The 20,635-nt window shown below is 38.6% G+C and overlaps 1 protein-coding gene across 3 annotated transcripts in view; it reads left to right on the top strand.

The window, feature by feature from the left end:
- Positions 1 to 347: 347 nt before the first annotated feature.
- adgrl2a (adhesion G protein-coupled receptor L2a) overlaps positions 348 to 20,635 on the top strand; it is a 92,787-nt gene continuing 72,499 nt past the window's right edge. For all 3 annotated transcript variants that reach the window (XM_067229488.1, XM_067229490.1, XM_067229489.1), the window contains exons 1-2: positions 348 to 928; positions 16,885 to 17,060. In XM_067229488.1, the coding sequence (XP_067085589.1) occupies positions 16,985 to 17,060 (76 nt within the window). In that variant the 5' untranslated portion in view covers positions 348 to 928; positions 16,885 to 16,984. The remainder of the gene's footprint in view (positions 929 to 16,884; positions 17,061 to 20,635) is intronic.

Below are 20,635 nucleotides of genomic sequence, written 5' to 3' on the forward strand. Positions count from 1 at the left end.
TTTGGTAGGCCTACATATAGATTGCTTCGACAATCTACATTGATAATCTATGTAGGCTTGTATTTAGGTAACTATGTAGGCCTATTCATGATTTTGGGGTGAACTGACCCTTGAACATTTGTACTCTACAAACTGTATTCTTCTTTCGATAGCAAGGGTTTAAAAGCATATAAGTGTTCTTGTTGAACGTGCAAATAGGTTCACATGATTAGTTCCTTCAGCGCTGGGCTAGCCAAATCCAATTCAGCGTTGATTTGGAATCCATGTCATGTTTTGAAGCTAACCCATTCACAGACGGCTAATGCAGAAGGCAGCCTGCATTCGACTTACTGCACTTGCTCTGTTTACTGGAACCCTGCTCCGCTGTTTCAGGCAAGTGTCTCAATGCTGCAAGTGGGATCTTTTCCACGGGCGAGACGCTGAAACTTCGCAGTCACGCTAACCGCCATTCTCTTATTCATCGGAACAAGGAAAGGACCAAGTCCACGGAGAGCAGTCCACGGAGAGCAGTCCACATACAATTTTCCCATCACATCACTTCGCACTCTCTCTCGTCAGACTCGTTACTTCTTGTTGTTGCTTGGACTGCAGACAATCGGGGAGCTGAGAGCAAATACTCGAAGTGAATAGTTTGGGTTAAGACTGAACAGCAAATTGTCATGAAAGCTGTGTCCGGTTTAGGTGATTGTATGGGCTAAAAGCGGGACCGGTCGGTTGATTAATCCCCCACACAAAAAAACACATATCTGTCTCGGATAAGTGGAGCATGCATCAGAACTGCAGAGGTTCTCTCTACGCTGCCTGCTGTGTTCTGAGCTGGAGAGGAGTTCCAATTACAAGTCTGTCTGCTTTCAACACATTGCCATTGTCCAACAGATTTTTCAGAATTCAGCATATTTAACCCAAACCGACGGTTATAATCAGTAAGGTAAGCGTTACGATTTTATTTTTTATAGCTGTTGATGACACCTTTGTAATATTCCCTTTATGGTCTATTTCACGTAGGGCTTAGACCTTACAAGTTGAGGAACATGCAGCAACTTATTTTAACGTTACAACGAAATCCTTGGTCTGTTTCATTGACCAAAAGTTGCATTGTCGAATAAGAAAGACATGCTTAACGACTTTAATCATACAGCTTATACATTTAGGGTTTTAAACCAAATATACGCCCTACCGAAAGACGTCAGTTTATTTAAATGAATCCCTTCCAAGTCATAGGTTGAGTGGCATTCATCGCTGTTTTTGTAACTCTTCCGATTAGATGTTTGATTGGATTTAGGCTGTAGTTTCACTTTAGGAACAGATATATGTGTGATTCTTGACATAAAGGAGAGTAGGAACCTAATCTCTTGGGCTTTGTTCCTGATTGCACTATTTTGTGAACAGGGAAATTCAAGAAGTTTGTTTTAGTTTTGATGCAATAGTTAGATTTCTTGTTGGCTAATCCAGTAGGCTATAGGTTTATTATAATTATGTAGTAGGCTAAAGCCATATAAGCTTGTGTGTCATTAGAGCGTACAAATAAAAGGAAAACTGAAATTCGCACTCAAACATCTTTCAATGTATTTCAAGTCTAAAATACAGATAATTTTTATGTGGCCTACTTTCATTACCAAAGCCGCCTTGTCAACCATGTGTTAACAAGCGGTGAAAAGCCACATGCGGAGAGGGACTCATACCCGGGTCAGTTTTTTGTAGTCTATAGACGACAGTGTGTTGCAGTAGAACTCCGAACATTAGGTTATTGTAGTAAATTTGGCTGCAATCGTTTTATCCACTAAACTACACGCACATGATTCGTGATCCTTGTCTTTTTGAAGTTGTGCGCCTGATGCGAAAAGCTGACAAATTCCTGACTGGATTAACCTCCAATGCAGGCAATTAAATGCATTTGTTTTTCTGTAACACACATACAGTGTATTACAAAAGAAAAGCATGTGCCAGTCCAACCAGGAATGAATGTAATGCTGTTTAAGTTCTTAAGAACGGTCCGAAATGTGCACCATCAGTGCAAATTTGCATTGGTCCGAAAACTCCCAAAAGCTATGACCATGTTCAGCATGGTCAGGTCCAGCTTTGTGTAGACTCGTCAGCGGAATATACTGTATGGTGACAGAAATTCTTGCTCAAACTACTAACCACATTTACTTTAAACAAGGATAATGCTATGACTTAACAGTTTGGTCAGAATCCGACTTTAAATATTTGGTTAGACAATGCAAAATGAGAAACGTAGTCTTGTTAGCTGTCCAAGACCACATTACAAGTATCCTATTCTTTAGACCCTCGCTAATAAAGATGTTATTTCACATATTTTTGCACAAAATGCTTGAATTAATGCAAGTGCAAATTCTTGCTGTTTGGAAGGAATATATTTGCATATCAAAGTGGTCATAGCTCTTGCTGAATGGAAAGAACTGTAGCTGGGTCCCCCATTAGTTTTGACTGAGGACGAAAGGGTAGAGGGAGCATGAGCTAGTAAAATAGGAGGGGGCTCTTCTCTGTAACCTGTCTTTAGCCCCTTTCTTTGTGTCTGAATCAAAATAATACAAATACCAGAATCTTAGCATATTTTTATGGAAGAATCATCAGTCACACACTGACTGGTAAAAAGTATTTGCCAAATATTAGATGGCACAATCCCAAACATTCTGTCATAGTTATAAACATGTCAGACGGGAAACCATCTCAGTCCTTCAAAGCCTGCATGGAACTAGTGTACAAAGACCATCAAATGTGTCTCCATTACTGCTGCAAATTGGACAGCTAACAGCTTTGGCCATATGCACATTTTAGCTATTCCGTTTTTTTGTCAATAGCATCCTCTGACTGTAGTAAACTTGGATCGCTCAGTCAACTTGTCCTTAAGCATATTATAGTTTGATTCAAACCAAAAATATCTTTTTCACTACAGTCTTGCATGAGAGTGAGAGTGCGGCTACAGCTGTTGTTGATGTTCCAGAGCCTGGATTGCTTTTCTGCTTCTCTGTTCCTTTCCACTCTTAGATCAATAGCTCAGTCTACTATTGTATGGACAAAGGGGACAAAGTGCCAAATATTAACACTCACTTTCTATTCTTACTTGTTTTAATATTATTCTGTCTTGTAACACACATTAAAATGACAGAATTAACGTTTATTTTACTCATAGTAGTATGAAAACAAAATTAAAAACGCATGCACTGCAATGCGATAATACAAATGTGTGTGTACTCTATATAAAACAAAGTAAAAGTTTATCAACCAAACTAGACTCTCTAACACTTGAGGAAACATTTGCCATAGTTTTTTACTATCAAAATGCTCACTGGATACCGGCTAGTGATCCAACTGTGAAACATATTTTTTGGTGGAAATCACTCTTTGAATCTGTTATTGCTTATGGGCAATTTGATAAGTGCTTAGTCTCTCCTAATCAGTGGTGTCAAAGTACTGCTGTGCCTTTGACGGTACTGTCCAGATTGCTCTAGGGCTGGGCTGCTTTTATTCACAATGTAAGGACCAGCAGTATGACCGTAATCAAGAGCACCTGCATTTGCGCTTACAACATCAAACCATGGGTAAAATACGGCACAGGGAGTTATTGGCCTGACGTTCCTAGAAATACTGAGTAAACATGCCAACAACAAAAAAAGGTGGATGGAACATGGAGGTCTAGTTAGTCACAAATGAAAGAACATGAATTAACTTTGTGTTCAGCTTTTGGGTTTGTGTTCAACGATACAATCATTTGGTGGATCTCCTGATATGGAGCCTTGCTGTGTGGATAACTGTTCACCCTTAAATGGTAATACACAGAATTTAGGCAGATTTAATTTTACAATTGGAAATCGGTTAAACACCATCAGCCAGGGTGTTCCCTTCTCTGCCATTTTGTGAACATTTTATGTTCACTTGCCAAATAACTTTGCGGCAGTGGGGATTCCCTCTTCCCTGAAATGGCAGGTGGAACATTACGTTGGCTAATTCAGTAATCTCCTAGCAGAATGTTGTAATAAATGGAGAAGTGTAGAGCATAACGGTGAATACAAATTTTTGTGAAAGGAATAATGTTATTGACAATTCACGTTTTCCACCTTGTCCAAGTAGTAACCTTCCATAGCTTCTTTTTGGATTTCATTTATTCATTTTGTTCTGCTCTGCATAGAATTGTAAAAAATATTTATACTTACTGTAAGAGCAACGTACAAAAGCGGGGCTGAAAAATGTATCGTTACATTGCTCTGTGGCAAACTAAATACACCTGGTGGCCGATTGTGTGTGTAATTTCACAGGTGTACACAATTTCATAGGCAGTGCTACTTATTACTATGGGTAATTATATAATGTCATAGTAATTAAAATAACAACAACTATAATAACAGCCAATGCATTATTATGAACATTTATTAAAATATTTATATTATACCATCATTATTTTATAAAAGGGCAAGTTGTAGTTACATTAAAAAGAAGAAGACTAATTTCACATTTATTGATGTCATGTATATTACTGACAATGTACAATACATTAACATATTAATAATGCATCACAAACACTTCCATTCATAGAAAGATACACGTGCACACACACACACACACCTCTGTCTCATAAGTGGTGGTATGTGAAAAGGACGCGTCTTATCTGTGCACAGCTGCAACAGTATTTGGGAAAATATTCAATTTCTCTGTGACAGAGGAGAACCTGGGAGGCAAGGCTCTAAGTCAACAGCAGTTATTGCGTCTCTGCCATGGCAGCCGCGAGCGAGGGCTGGCTCGGAGAGAGTGGGGATCTACAGACGTCTGCCAGGGGAAAGAGTCGTGTCTCTGCTGGATTATAGGAGAGCACATCACATCCACACCTAAAAGCCCTTTTTCCAACAAGACAGGCCTGTTATTTAGGGACGGTGTCGGTAAACATAGGAGTGTGCAATATATCCTTCAGATTGTCCTTGACAAGTGGGACTCACTAAGTGAAAAGAAAAAGTTTGTACTTTAAGTTATAGGGCCTACAGTTGTTTTTGCCTATGGCCTTCTGTCGATAAATATCGTCATTGATAGTAATCTCTTAAAGAATGACGATGATGTATAGATTATACTTTTTACAAGCATTCTTTTCTGACAAATAAAGATTTTAAAATGTTTAATTTTCACAAATTCGAGGGAAACTAACGTTAAAAGTATTTGTTATGCATAGACGTTCATCTAACCTTTTAGCAAATAATTTCATCCCTTCAAGTCATCATACAGTCTCAGCTCTGAATCAGTAAAACGGTATTAATCAATTCAAGTCAATAATCAAGACCTTTATCTGCTTGTGTGGTTTAAAAAAAGTTTTAGTTCAAGTTTGAGTCTCTTTGTGACAGACTGATGTTTTGCATCGACCTCTGCTTTGGGTGTGTGGATATTATGTTCTTGCAAATGATTTTAACACCCTCATAAAATAATTAATTCCAGTATTGGAAAAAACAGTGGTTTAGTTCTTTACAGGACAATAAAAGGCATGTTATTACTGGATGGTAAATATCAATGTCTGAAAAAAAACTCTGCACAAATTAAATGTGAACTAACTGAGCTAGCTAAAAGTAACTGAAAATGTGTGAAATCTAAGAGATATAACAAAGTCAGAGATGGTTCTATTTAAACACTCTTTTTTTTACAAACTGTCTTTTTTGGTCGCTGAATAAGTATTTCCTTGGTGTGTTAGTATAGAGAGTTTCACATAATTAGACATCAAGTTGACGACAACCACCTGAGGGTGTAGTGCTGCCCATGGTGACATTTGGTGGATTTTCTGTTGAGGCAACCTTTTTCATATGAGATTGCATGTAATTACAAAGATGGGGCATTTTGACAACCAACGCTAACCTGCCTTTCTCATGCTAAATTCCCTTTTTATCCAAGAGAAAAAAAATGACTTTAAAAGAAAATAATGCTGATTCACTTAATTAATTACGTTGCTTTATAACAACTCTGTTTGGGAGGATAGAGCAAAGAGGATGATAAAATAACGTAATGCTTAGAAGAAGAAGATACGGCATCAGGATTAGCTCCTCTTGACAAAGATATATTGTTGAGGGCAGCCTATAAACCCTAACAATAAGTGGCTACATCTGTGAACCTCATCCTGACTACAGTGTGGGGCCAATGACAACACTGCAACAGTCACTGCTGCACCTGCTGCTGTCTCTGTAAGAGGCTCTATCGGTTTACCGTATCATTCTTCTCTGCCTGACAGAACAGAACAGAAAAGAACAGGCAATGAGCTTTGCTTGGGTCAACTTAAGAGGAACCTCTGAGACAAACGTCTCTCACTATGTGATGTTAAAATCAAAATGTTGTTCCTTAAGGATGAGATTTAGTTCCATTTGCGGCCTGTATGTAATGTCTCTCGACAAAATGTAGCATTCATCACAAGGGAAAAATAGACGTAAATAGAAGTATTACTGTGTGTAATAAACGTAACGGTCCTTCACTGCTCTATACAAACAACCTATTTTTCCATACAATACAGCAGCAGATGTAAATATGTCTTTCTGATTTTTATTTTATACCATGGTAAAATTGAATATGTAGCTGGCAATGACCTCTAAGCATTCTGAGGTTTTAGCATGTAGTTTCTGCACACTTGCACGTCTATGCCGTGTTTGACAACATAGCGCTAAACATACAATGGACTTTGGTTTGAGAACCGTGCTTTTGTGGAGAATGGCCTGTGATGTCTCCAACTGTGGAGAATCCTTGTTTGGGTGTAAAAACCAGAAACAAGAAGTTACTGTGTTGTGCTGTGAGTTCAAATTGTATACGTTTAGCAGTGGGTGAAATGTAGCAACAGTGACTATGGTGACTCCTTAGTTCTTTGCATGTGGCGCCTGGCAGTAATTGACGTTTGCTCAGAGTGTGCTAAATGTTCTCAATAAAGGCAAATAATCAAAGCCTTACACTTTAAAAGGCAACTATCATCAACTCTGTTACATTACAGTTACATTAACTACCATGTAATTACATAGCAATACCTATCTTGACAACTATTTGGTTACATGGGAACCGCATGCAATGTTGTTACAGTTTATTTTGTATTTAGCTCTACAGTAGTGCACGTTGTTAACATTGATCTAGTTTTGGTAGCACAATCTTCAGCTGCCTCTTTACAACATCTACCTACCACTCGCACTAATCTCCATACTGTGCCTTCTGACACTTTTGTAGGAACCTATACTGCTAATACTTAATACCATTAATTACATAGAAATCCCTACATATCTACAATAATTTTACTAAACCTATTGCTAGGTAGGTACATGGCAATGAATGTAACCTTAATGTACAGTGTTGCCCAGCTATTGAAGAGGTATGACCTTAAACCACAGATCAGTTAACAATAATTTAAGATAATGATTACTTTTTTACTTTTATTCTGTTTGGAATGCTCTGAATATAATAAACAATGTTTTATCTAGGGTTACAACCAAACCTCCCTAACCCTAACCCTAAATGACTAAATGTAAATCTATACCCTGCTATATGAAGCTCATGAGCACATAACCCTTGGTTATGTCCAGGAGAGAAAAATCTATTAATTATGTTTCTTGCATCATTGATAAACTGTCATTATTCTGTTTTCTTATGCCTGCATAGCCATAAGTTAGTTCAGTGGTTCCAACACACCTGATTCAAATGAATGGTCATACGCAGGCTTCTGCAGAGCTGGCTAACGACCCATTCATTTGAATCAGGTGTGTTGGAGCAGGGAAACATCTAAAACATGCAGGACAGGACCAGGGTTGGGAACCACATAGTTAGTTCTTTGTAAGGTGCGACTAGGAAAGGCATGTGACACTAGTGTAGGTCAGAGGTCACAATATTACCAAAGTGTATAATGCCATGCAACTTTGAATGAGGAAAATAGAAGGAACGTCAAGGCCATTTCTGGGAGCCCTATCTAAAGACCTAAACAAAATCTATCTAGCATGCAGTGTCCTATATCTGTGCTTGTGAAGGCTATGCTAAAAGTATCCTCCCATATTGTGATACTATTTAACTCCCTTGATTTCCTGTATTCTTAGTCCAGTCTTCTGAGATACTCAACTTGAGTGTATCAGACACCTGCATATGTAATAAATACGTTGATTTTGTCTTGAACTTGTAATTAACTATTCCCTTCATTGACTTGGTACTTTCACAGCAATTGGGTATTATCAAATACGTCTTCACTATGTTAACACATTTCAACATTTTCCCATTTATCCATTAATAAAATACAATTGGTACCAGCTACCACATCCACATAAAAACTCACTTAACTTTTCATCATGTTTATCCTCTTGGATTCCACTCACATTTACCCACTTCTTGCTGAGGCACTAAGGGATGAACAGAAAATATTTCTCATATTTAGAATGATACTGTTCTAAGAAAGGGCATGTCTAACAGTTGTAAATAACTCACTGGACTAATTTATCTGCACAATTAACAAGAACGTAATTTTAGATGTATTGTTTGTATCAAGTTGTATTGTCATTCCCTATTTTGTCCCATTCATACTAACTTGTGTTGGCCAGTGGGAGAAATTATTAAAAAATACAGACCAAAAAAGGGGCGTGAAGGTAAGGGGGTGTATTTTACTTCTTGCAATGAGCGGCACTGGTCGCTTGTGGCATTTCCATCATTCACCACCTACAGCTGATTACTAGTGAGTCTGGAGTTACGTTCTGACAGGATGCAGCTCCAGTACCCATTACCATCAGAAATAGGTCCAGCAGGCCTGGGGGCAGCCAAGGAGGAAAGGCTCAGAGAGAGGGTTTGTTCAGAGCTTCTGAAAGTTGCTTTGTTGTGGCCTGGTTAAAGTGAGGTAGCTTTTGTTAAAAAATAAATAAAAAATACTGTTGTTAACCATGTAACCTTTACTAAATTAACAGTGTGTGAAAATGTTGCCTCCAGAGCTCAACCATTAGTGAGAGGGTTACAACCAAACCTCCTATACACCTATATGCACTGTCCCAAAACAATTGCTATACCTTTGAACAAGGGAGCTTAAAGCTTTTGAAACATTTCAGCCAGTGCTAACAATAAGAAGCTGCAATCACAATACGGATTTCAATGCAACTGCTTACCTTTGTCATGTATTGAACAGTAGGGTTTAATATAGTATTAAGTATTGCAGAGCATGTTGATGTAGCCTATAACAGCAACAAAGAGTACATGTATAATCATGGGTGTGTATCACCCATGACGTTTTGTGTTTTGCCCACAAAACGTGTATAATCTTCCACACAACGATCACTGTTATCATTAGAGATTGGATGGAGGTAGCATCTAAGATTTAATACATTTTACATTACACATTCTGGCAACTCTTAAAAGAGACTAATCCTGCCGCATATGTTAGCTAAGACAATATTCATGCCAAGACTTGTTTATACCACAGGAAAGAATCTTGGGTTTGGCCTTTTTAAACAATTACCTTTGCTACAGCAACTTTATTCTTACAATTAGATAATCTTCTAGTGCCGTGGCCTAATGCTGTATTTTGGTGTCAATGTGTTCTCATGTCAAGAAACGTTTTGGTAGATATCACAGAGGCACTGGTTTATTCCAATGAGGGAATCCCTCCTAACAAAGAGCAATTGTCAAGGTATTACGCTCACTCCCTGCATGGAGCTGTCATATCACACTCCATATTCATATTGAGTCATCCCCCTATTGTTATTTTGTAGCAGTCGGAACTGTGGCAATCACACTTCAGTGGATTACCTGTGCACAGACACTTAGATGCAAATCTCCAGCTCATGCTGTCTCCATGCATACCAGTTCAAAGGTGTGACCCAGAAAGAAATTTGTAGAACAGCTTGTAGAACATGAAATTGGTCAACCTTTAAGGGTTTGTTTTATGTGTATATGTATGTGTGTGTGTGTGTGGGGGGGGGGGGTTGCCTTATGACAGATAGATAACTTCACCATGTGTTTGTTTTCTCTTCCTTGTTATCACATAAGAGCAAACACATTGTAAACATACACAAGGTGTAGAATTAGTGATTGAACATGAAACTCCCCACAAGAGTGCAAGAGTGTACCTGTAGAAAAATCAACAGTAAAAATATTTCACAGCGAGTACAAGAATTTGAAACCGTTACAACTAACCAACAAGAGCAACAAGTCTCTCAATACGAGTCATTGTGATCCTGGAGGAAACTAACATCAGGTCCAGCCAAGCATTCCTAAGTGCCGTTGTACTCCCGGAACAAGTGCGTCTTGAGCCTTTTCTTTCTTGCCTTTTCTTTTCTTAGCAGAGGGTAACAAAAATGTTATAGTCATTGTGGCAAATCATTTAAACATGTATTTTTTAATTTTCAGAAAATAATACTTAAAAATAATACTACAATCCCAGTGTTTTTGTGGGACAATTATTCCTTTCAAGAAGAAGATGTAACTCGTCTTTACATTTATGATTTACCCTGTATCAAAGTGCAAAGTGAGTCACAATCCCAGTCTGTAGTAATCAACTCTGGGTCCCACTGCCTTGATAATTCAGATGGGTGTGTTCGATGAGCCAATCCAATATACAATCCTTTGTATAACTCAGGCGAAGATATGCTAATGCCCCTGTAATGACTTAGAAGAGAGCTTAGTCTGAATGCTGCTGTCTTATTTCATCACTCTAAACAGAATGCAGTGAGCACGGGGATTGAAACCAACTGAACCTGTTTTTTTCAGAGAACGATATAGCCATACACTTTGAAACAAGTCAATTTATGTAATTTAAGTATAACATTCCTGTTCTTGTCTTTGTTTGTGAGACTATGCTTCATGTTCATTGTGGAATGGAGCATGTAAACCATTAATTTGTGGGCAGCAGCTGTATGGACTTTTAGGTTGGTCTGTGTCTTTGAAAATGGGTCAATATACCTTCAGGTTTAACAAGCTGCATTACCTGTCAGTTATGTCATAAGTGAGTGGAGATTTACGTCTGACAACTGATTGCTCTCAGGAAAGACTACACCCACTTCTTTTGTTTGAGCTTCCCAATGTGAAGCAATGCTCTATACTTTGTTTGGGATGCTGTGACATACACAATTTCCCTCGTCTTGAAAAGGCATTCAAAATAAGCAAATGTAACAGTACTGCAGCATTGAAATGTAGAGGTTGAGGCATGTCATGTCGGTAACCATGCTGGCTGAATGTGTTTGTGTTGCTCTACTGTAAAGGTCCTCACATGACTTTCTATTTTTGCAAATGCTGAGATTATGTGGTGTCCCTTATTTTGGTTTTATTTATCCTTCCTCTCAGCCAAATGGGTCAAACGCTTCAATCAGATGCCGTGCTTACGCAAAAAAGGTGTACACTATAAAAATTTAAGAAATTAGCACCTTTGATAAAATGTAACAGTATATTTTTTGAAGCCAATCAATAATTTGTTATATTTTATGATATCATAACTCTGCCACATCTAACAGTAGCCATTCCCTTGTCTGTGAAGCTTTAACAAGAACACTGATAAATTGTCTGCTTACTGTTTTACCCCCTTCCATTTTAGATGTGGCTTCTTCAAGTCATCTTCTCAGTTACCTTCCGCATATTTTATGTTGCCACCCACCATCTTAAAAATTAATCATCCTGTTGAATAATGCCTCACAATCATAGTGAATTATTTATAGGCCTCTTCTTTAAACAGGGGACAGAGCAGTTTTTTTTAACCATTTGACTGCACATTTTTTCTCATACCGAAAAAGAATGACAAAGCTGCCCGCTAGTGCAAGTCATGATAAATGTCCCACAGTTGAATGATCAAAGTGTGAAGTCAAGGACTGTACCTCGGAAAATGGAAGACTTTTTAGGAAGCTGCTTCTCTCCTACTCTTGCACTTTGTACTCGTGCATGTACTGTGATGTGCGATTCAAAAAGGAATCTACAGCCTAGATTGGCCTTATGGCGTTATGCCATGGCCTGTGCAACCTAACAGATTCTATAACTGTGCTCTGTGTTGTGTTTGTTCGATTTCATTCCAGGTATGTCAGCACAGATTAACCTGACAACATTGACCTGACACCCAATGATATTTTATGCCTGTATTATTTTTGAATTAGTACAATACGGATGTACCATATTAAAATCAAGAAGATGAAGTTTAGAGAAGAAGTCTATGCCAACAGCCGTGCTTCGTTTATGATCGCTAATTTGCTAAGACTAATTTAGGCAAATCCAAACACACAACAGTGTTTCTTTGATTGTGCTCAATGCATTCTAGCTGAAATCCTGCTAAATGCCAACATTGTATCTCCTGACATCCACAATGTTAAAGCGGTGCATATTCCATTGATGGAGAAATGGGTAATGTCAAGGACTTACTGATATTGATTGACAGGTACTACTGTATCACCAAGATTGCCCATATAATGGTAGGCTTCTAAATTCCTGTCTTTCGCATTTATCTTTTTGTATCAATGTCAGTCTATTAATTTCTGGGCAGAGAAGCATATGGCAAAAACACTATTTAATGGTTATGAGTAATTCTTATCTCTTTGGTCCTGAAAGGAATAGTCTTGTGCTATCAGTAAATTGTAATGACATTTTACATTTTGATTCAAGATTATCCTCTTCACTTCCACTGAAAGATGAAAATGATGTGGCTACCAGGTAAGAGCACATACCACTAAGGCTGAAACCATGAGCCACCCTGGGCCATTTCGTGCATGTCTTTCCGTACCTTTCCCTGTTTTCCTGTCTCTCTCTCCAGCTGTCTCTTTATATAAATCTAAAAAAAGTCCCACACAAAATATATATAAAAATCTTGAAAGAAAGTTTCACATAAACTTTCTATAATTCACATAAAGATGCAGGTGTTGGTATCTTTCATAATGAGTTGGATTTATTTTGCATTTCCTTGAGTATTAGGTTATAGATTTTTTTCTATATGGCCACTGAGACTGCAAAACAGCACAGACCATCTCAGGATATTATTATAGAAGGTACTCTCATTCCCAACTTTTGTATTTACAGGTCGCATAGTCCACCAATTAACTTTATATTCCTCAAGAAACGGTGTAATTATTGATTTACAAACTAACATCCAGTAATGACAGCAAATTGTACAATACCATGTTAAATGTTGCTACCTAGATAATAAATTAGTTTGACATTTTAGTCAGTTGGATTCAAAGCCAAATTTTTCAACCCATCTGTTTCATAAAATTTTGTTGCCGATTTATCACTGTATAGTGGATCATCTAATGTGTGGTATACTTGAGGTCTTGATTGTTTTAGCTAGGAAATGTAAACATTCACATTACATAAGAGCAAAGCCATCCGAAAGAACGCCTCAAAATAATGACAGTTTTCAGCTAACTTTTCTGCCTCCGCACTCCTAGATTTGCAAAGCTATGTGTGTTTGACCTGGTATTTCATTGGCTAGGCCCCAGCAGGGTTAGGGGCTTTGTTCAGGGCAACAGCAGTCACACAGCGTTTGGTTGTGGTGCCAGTCATACCCCTTGTTCCTGCACTGCTCTGTGCTGCTCTCAATCATTCCCTCCATGGAGAGGTCAGTGACTGATTTTGTTCCCCCATATCTAACTCAGTGGGGCTCCAGAGTCATCTGATCACTGACCCAATCTCTCCCAACTGGAGAGCGAATTTTCTGATTTACTCTTACAAATTGTACATCTTCAGGAGTGTCAAAGAAGAAACGCAATCTCTTTTAGGAATATATTTCCTCAGCAGCCTGAGTAGAATGCTCTATCAGACTGGGTTCCAAGGTGTCACACATTTTACCTAAAAGGCATAGATATATAGCAACAGTAAAAGAAAACTTGTGAAGTATGAATTCATGTGCATCTGCCTTGTGAACAAAACAGAATGAAAACCAAATGTATTCCTATTCAACAAATTGGTGCCTCACTGTTCCTGATTTACATTTCAGTGAATCTCTGGACCCATTTTTGTTGTTTTTTTCCTTTTCTATTCTTACATCCTTGATGTTGCGTGACAATTAACATCCTAACTCTTTCTTCAAGTTATATGAAAGCCTGTGGGCTAATACAATGGTCAAGCAAGACTTGCAGGCTGTCAATCTTTTGTTGTAACCTAGTTCTCTCCCCCTCTTACTTTCTTTGTCCTGTGTCCTCCCCTTTCATACAGACTTGGTTTAATAGAATAGCCCAAATATTCCCCTATTCTCTAGGATACCTCTCAACAGCATGAGAGGGACAACTGGGAGCTTTGTCCAATCGATTCTGCATTCTTTCACATCTGCCTCTTGTTTAAAGCCCCCTACCATTCAAATTTCGAACTGTCTTAATCCATTCAACCTCCCCTTTCCTTTTGACAGGTCCTTTCCGCCCAAATACTTAGCTCTTTTGCATTTTGATAAGTGAACGCATTGGGCAATTGCCCACTTTTTATCAGACTTGCATCCAGTTAAAAACGGTCTGCTGTCACTGCTGTTGGAAAAAGAAAATATGTTGCGTTCACATATGTTTAAAGCCTCTGGGTCCATGCCCCTGTGGCTTCACTAACTCATAGAGTACTTAAACATCTGTCTGCATTAGCTTCATATTCAGCCAAAACAATGAAGTGCCTGTTGACATTTGGCATCTGTGCTTAACATTTACAGAACATTGCCTCTATCATATGTCTGTTGAATTAGAGGGTGTGATCATGATTCCCCCATCCACACTCATGCATGCATGCATGCACATGCACATTCTCCCTCTCTGTCTCTCTCTGTCTATAAATCTATCTACTCACTCCAACACATAGGCAAGCTGTATACACACAGTACAACAGAATGTGGAACCTTACAGAACCAGTTTGAGATCAGATCCACGGTCAAGGGATATTTGAAGAAAAAGTCAGGGTATGAACACTGAATGTTGCTGTACGAGCTGAGAAGGAAAAAAGATCTCCAGCTAAGAAGGGATACCTCGGCCTGCTTAATGAGGAGAACGTCAGTTAGACAAACCCCCTTCCCCCATGGTTGCCTTTGGTGTCAGCATCTTAAACACTCCCAGCATGATATAAAGATTCTTAAAGTATCGGACTGTTGTTGTTGATTTACATTAAACCCATCTCCATGTATTAGGGATCTTCTATCTGTATTTTTTTATTTTCTATGTGGGGAGTCCTGGCTGCCTTGGATGCAGCAGCATTGAAGGCATCATGTCCTTTTTTACAGCCTTTCTCAGTAAATAGCTGGTGCTTGTCACAAGCCTTACCCTAAACGCTGAATGAGTCTAAAGCATGTTCACTTTGTTACAGGATAATTGTCTCCAGCTAACAAAGGGACATTTTAGGTAATTTTTATTCTGAACCCCTGAACGACAATAGTGATTTGCATTAAAAGTGTTCGCTGTCAAACTGGATATTGACCACACAATTGATCAACTCGGTTAGGGTAAGGATGTAAAATAAAGTAAAGACAGGAGTAGTTCCAGGTAGACCTTGATCCTTCAAAACATTCCACAAGTAAGGAAAGGCTTGCCCTCAGGCAAATGTAAAAAAATTCTGAACATCTCAAAAGTGGTCATCTAGTCTTAATCCAGTCCTGATTTGGGAACTAAAAGATGATCTATGTGAGAAGGGAATCATACTCAAGGTAAGCCTAAACTCATGCGTGCCCTTGGCTAGTAAGAGTGGACACATTCATGTGTCGGCTTGTGAGCATCAAATTCTCATTCAAACTGAATGCCCACATTCCTGTGGTATAGTGTACCATTTTATTTTCACCTGTTTTGAATAAATCAAATTAGAGGTCTCAGGTCAAATTTGCTATTCCAAATGAGTTTATGTGCCAGTTCATGATAAATTTCGTCCGCCAATATGCATGCTATGCATGTTTTCACTGTGATGTGTAATACTTCACATAATAGACTAATCAAATATTGTACAATTCAATGAGACAAACTTTATTACCACTGTACCACATTTACAGTGAACAAGAAAAGAAACAGATGAAAGGAGTTGGGTCTTCATGTAGTAATGCACATCAGAAACAGGCTTTTTTACCCTGCCTTTTTTCTGCATTCAGCTAATATAGTACCGCTGCTTGCACTGTAGTTCTACAGTTCACTATATGGGGATTTGAGGGATGTAGAAATTGAAAAAAAATTGTTGTTTTTCAGTCCCTCAAAAAAGCCGTAAAACAATTTTGTAATGGGGTCCTGTGTGCTTGTTACCAGAGTGACAGTGTTTCCCTGGGTGCATGTGCTGATGGTTCAGGGGAGAACAGTATGGGCACAGTTTTTCAATGCAAACACAGACATAAGGGGAACTGTTTGGGTTGTGAAATGCATGTCTAGGCTCCAAGTAAGCACTGCGTTTTGCCTGTGGTTGGCCAGTGTTTTGTTCACTGTATTCATGTCAGAGGGTGGCTGTTTTTGCTTGTGGCAGTGAGGAAAACCAAACAGGCCGGTACGTGAGAAGCAGTTGTGTATGGTTTGTGATGGAAGGAGAGTGATTTAGTCTGGAGGGAGTTGGGGCCCAAGGAGTTAATTTGGATTGTGTTCTCTCACAACAAGGCATTGTTGCTAGCCATCTGCTAGCATTGCTTGTTTGTTTGTTTTGGGGAGGAGATAACTGAATTAGCAGGACTGGCTGTTGGTCATGTAGATGGGGAGGGGTTTATCTGCGTGGCTGCAGCTCTAGGCACACTCCCCTTGAATGAAATGGCCAACACTTAGCTTCCATTAAGGGATTTCCCTTCTCAGTATTATTGACCTTCTGGCCTTTTACTGGCTTGTATGGATGTGTAAAATTTCACAGTTTGGGGTTATATTCTTGTTGCAATGAAAGAAGACTGCAATTGCAATGAGGATGTCCTAACATTATGTATATATTGCAAGGAGAAAAAATAACTGAAAATCCCCCTGGAAGAAATATGAGGCTGAACGTAGGTCTTCCTTTGCTTTGCAGGTGAGAGGATCAACAATGAACATCTTTGAAAGCTGCTGGCCTGGACCTTTTTAACCACTCTTAATTCAGCATAATTTAGCAGAGACCATCCACATATAGCATGATGGCAGGCTTTCTTTGGAAACCAACCTTCTATGGGCTTGTTGTCGTACTGGCCCAAGTACATTCATCAGAGGGTAAGTACACATGGCTCTCACTCTCTTTTAATGACAGCAAATGGATTGCAGTATTTAAATGTTTCAAACTTAGCAATGTTCATGTCCGTAGTGGAAATTCGTTTTGTGTCAACTTTTATATTAAGAGAACCATGTTCAAGATAGGAAGCATTTGTTGTCATGCTCATATTTAGCAATATGAACCTAGAAGGGTCACTTTTACCAGAGCTGTTCCTTTGATTGCCTGCTCTACTTACAAATAATACTGTCCTGAAGTGTCTCTATGGAAAAGGATAATCTGGAGTGGTTTCATTAGTTTATAAATTGTGATTCATCAGAGATTTTCTGCTTCAAAGCATCACTTGTCCCTGGTGACATCAAAGCAGAATACATGTTTATTTCCATACACACACGATCCGTGTCATGGCATGCATATATTTTCAATAGAAAATGTCATGTTTAAATTGTACTAAATTATGATTAAATTAATAAAATGTCAAACTACCTTGCTTACCAGGAATTGCACATAATCTTAGGTTTTAAACTTGGCCTTTTGTCAATGAAATACTTCATCACAGGCACTAGTATTTCAGTTGATTTGTGCCAACTGTTCACTATTCCTTTGTGTATTGATTGTAACAGACTTGCACATTGATTAAGGTAAGATGGAAAAGGGTTTATTTAATCAAACCCCAAATCAGATATTTTGGCACAAAATTACATAAATAATTATCAGTCTGTGATACTTTACATACAGTACAATTCTTAGCCACATTGCAGTCTTTTATGTGATGTTTGTTGACGGTCTATTTCATTGCCTGTGGGCTGAATGGATTTGGGAATGACCAAGGTTAGCACTGACGCTAATCATTCGTCTTACATGTATATGTCTGAAATGAGAGATATCATCCTTAAAATCAGCCTTAGGCAAAGTCAGTGGTCACCATTTTTAAGTCTGTGTATATAAATAGATGCGTCTGTCTCAGTATGATTCAATTTGTCATTCACCTTAAGTTTAGTATACTGCTTAGAACCCTTTGTCATTCTGTCTCATTCCACATACAGGAATCAGTTCAGTCCAACAACAGTTCATTATGAACAATATCCCCAAGTAAACATGCTTCATTAAACTGCATCCTGTCCCTAATATCTTTTTAATGCATTTTTTTAATTGAATTAAATGGGTTACTGCAACCGTGCTGTAAATAGCTATACATTTTCTTGTTTTTTAGGAGACTGCAAGAGTAATGGTACCAGGGGATTTTGCTCCTTGCAAACATCCTTCACAAACTCACTTTGCATCTTCTGCATCTGACTCCATGAGTGGACTGTGTGGAAGTGCCTGTGTCCTTCATCTCTTACTTTCCTCATTATAATCCTCTTCTAGTCCACTTCCGTGAGATCGCCTATAGTAGCTGGAGGACATATTCTTTTCTAGTATATGGTTTCTCAAGTAACCATTAACTTGTTGCTTAAATGAAGTTAAACATTGTATCGACCTACAGATCTACTCTCAACCCTATGAGATCATCTTATGTAATTTTGTGCTTGAGATCACTAATACCAAGGCTCTTCCACATGAGAAATAGATTCAGTACTTACCGCACCACTCATAGGTATGCTGTAAGATAACTTCATATATGTTTTGACTGTTCATTCGATTTTACTGTAACTCTTTATAAGAGGGTGTTAGGTACTTAAGCTTACTGAATAAATTACACAAAGGCTGTATTGTATCAAAAAAATATGTTGTATATTCTAATGCTGTGACCAGTAAGCCTGGCTTACCTGGTTAGAGATTAACCCACCCGTACCTTTAGCATTTTGTGTGATTGTCTTTGAAGACATATTTTTGTCTTTTTTAAAATTTGATCTTAGAGAAGCCTTCAAAGTATGACATTGAATTTTTTTTTTACAAAAAAACTCAATTCTGATACCCTTATTTCAACAGATGATGAAATTAGCACAGCAACTTACACACGATTTTGGGCATAATTTGACCTCTGGAGTTTGTCAGTAATAGCAGAAAGCACTCTTAGATCCTGTGTAATTTATGTGAGCCTTAGACAGACAGACAGATAAACAGACAGACAAAGGGAGAGAGAGAGAGGTACTTGGCATAACCTTTTTAGAAGAGAAGTGTGCCTGCTTGTAACTGCATGGATTTTTCTGGCATGCAATGTATTTCTTATGGATCCAACTGATGTAACATACAGTTACATCAGTAGAACCCCCCACCCCTCCAACCAACCCTCTTCATAGGGAGCAGATGATTGTTTGTTTACATGTCAGGTTAGACATTTCTCCTGCTGCTTACCTGTTCATTCATATAAGTTAAGGTCACGTAGAGCAGGCCAGGGTATGAAGCTTTTTTCTAGCTCATTCAGTGGTAGAATATATGTGGGTAATGCTGACAGAGAAATCTTTTTTCTTCCACTAGGCCTGAAACCCTTTTCAGAGCTTGAAATGTTTGAAGTACTCAAGGGCAACAGAAAATGGCTATTAAATGTCACTCTTTTGTTGATGTCAAAATACTAAACGTTTATGACTTCCAGTTTGAACAACAAGGTAAGGGGAGAACATTTTTTTAAATCAAGAAAATAAAACAACTTTGCTAAGAAACTAAGGATTGGCGTTTGAAGGCGATTAGATCACCCTGATGTCAATCTCGATTGTTTGTGGCAGACTGTTGAATCTACCTTCCTAGGGCCAGTGTTGGGCCTATGTACAAAGAACCATCATGCTGCTAGACTCTTTCATCATTGGCCAGCCCTTGCAGATAAGGAGATAAGAGGACAATAGCCCCCTGAGAGCAAGCCATGGCAAGGTGTGACTGCAGGCCCCCTGGTCTCCACCCTGATGAGCACTTTAAATCCTCATTAGGATTTTCAGCAAAGGAAGGAGGGATTTAATGGATTAAGGCTTTGTCACAGCTGGCCCCAGGTTGGTGTTTGTCATGCAAGACCATGGAGGGGACTGTGACAATATTCTAAACACTCATCACCTAAACACTCATCACCCTGATGGAGTGTTCGCCCACCTATATAGCCACCAAATACCTTGGGAGTGGAAGAATATGAAACATAGTTTAACAAAGGGAACACTTGATGATGATGATTATTATTATTAGCCTAATCCCTTGCCTAGGATTTTATACTTTCCTAGATGCTCCATGTCAGGTTCCGACAGTTTGGGCTGCTGCATCAGCATTACTCCTAATGGTTATTTATACAGGGATAACCTTGAGAAGCATCATTAGTTTGCTGTTTGCTGTCACCATCTGTAACTCACTCTGATCTCCCCCATCATACAGATTTGGCAGCACAGGCAGTGGATACAGTGTCTATAAACTACATCCACTCTCTCGATTTGTAAACTTAACAGTTGCAGTGAAGGCTTTGCCAACAGTAGTTTATGATCTATTTAACTACCAGTTACTTAGTTCTGGTCCTTGTATTTTGTAAACCAAAGCTAAAGGGCTTTTCTACAGGGAGGTAAGCTAGTTGTTTAATTAAGTAAATGACAACTCATGGATTTCAGGAAAACAACAACAGAATTGTGTTAGTTTGTTAGTATCTCTCATAAATCCCAGAGGA

This window comes from Osmerus mordax, chromosome 26 (genome assembly GCF_038355195.1).
Source record: "Osmerus mordax isolate fOsmMor3 chromosome 26, fOsmMor3.pri, whole genome shotgun sequence".
Lineage (NCBI taxonomy): Eukaryota > Metazoa > Chordata > Actinopteri > Osmeriformes > Osmeridae > Osmerus > Osmerus mordax.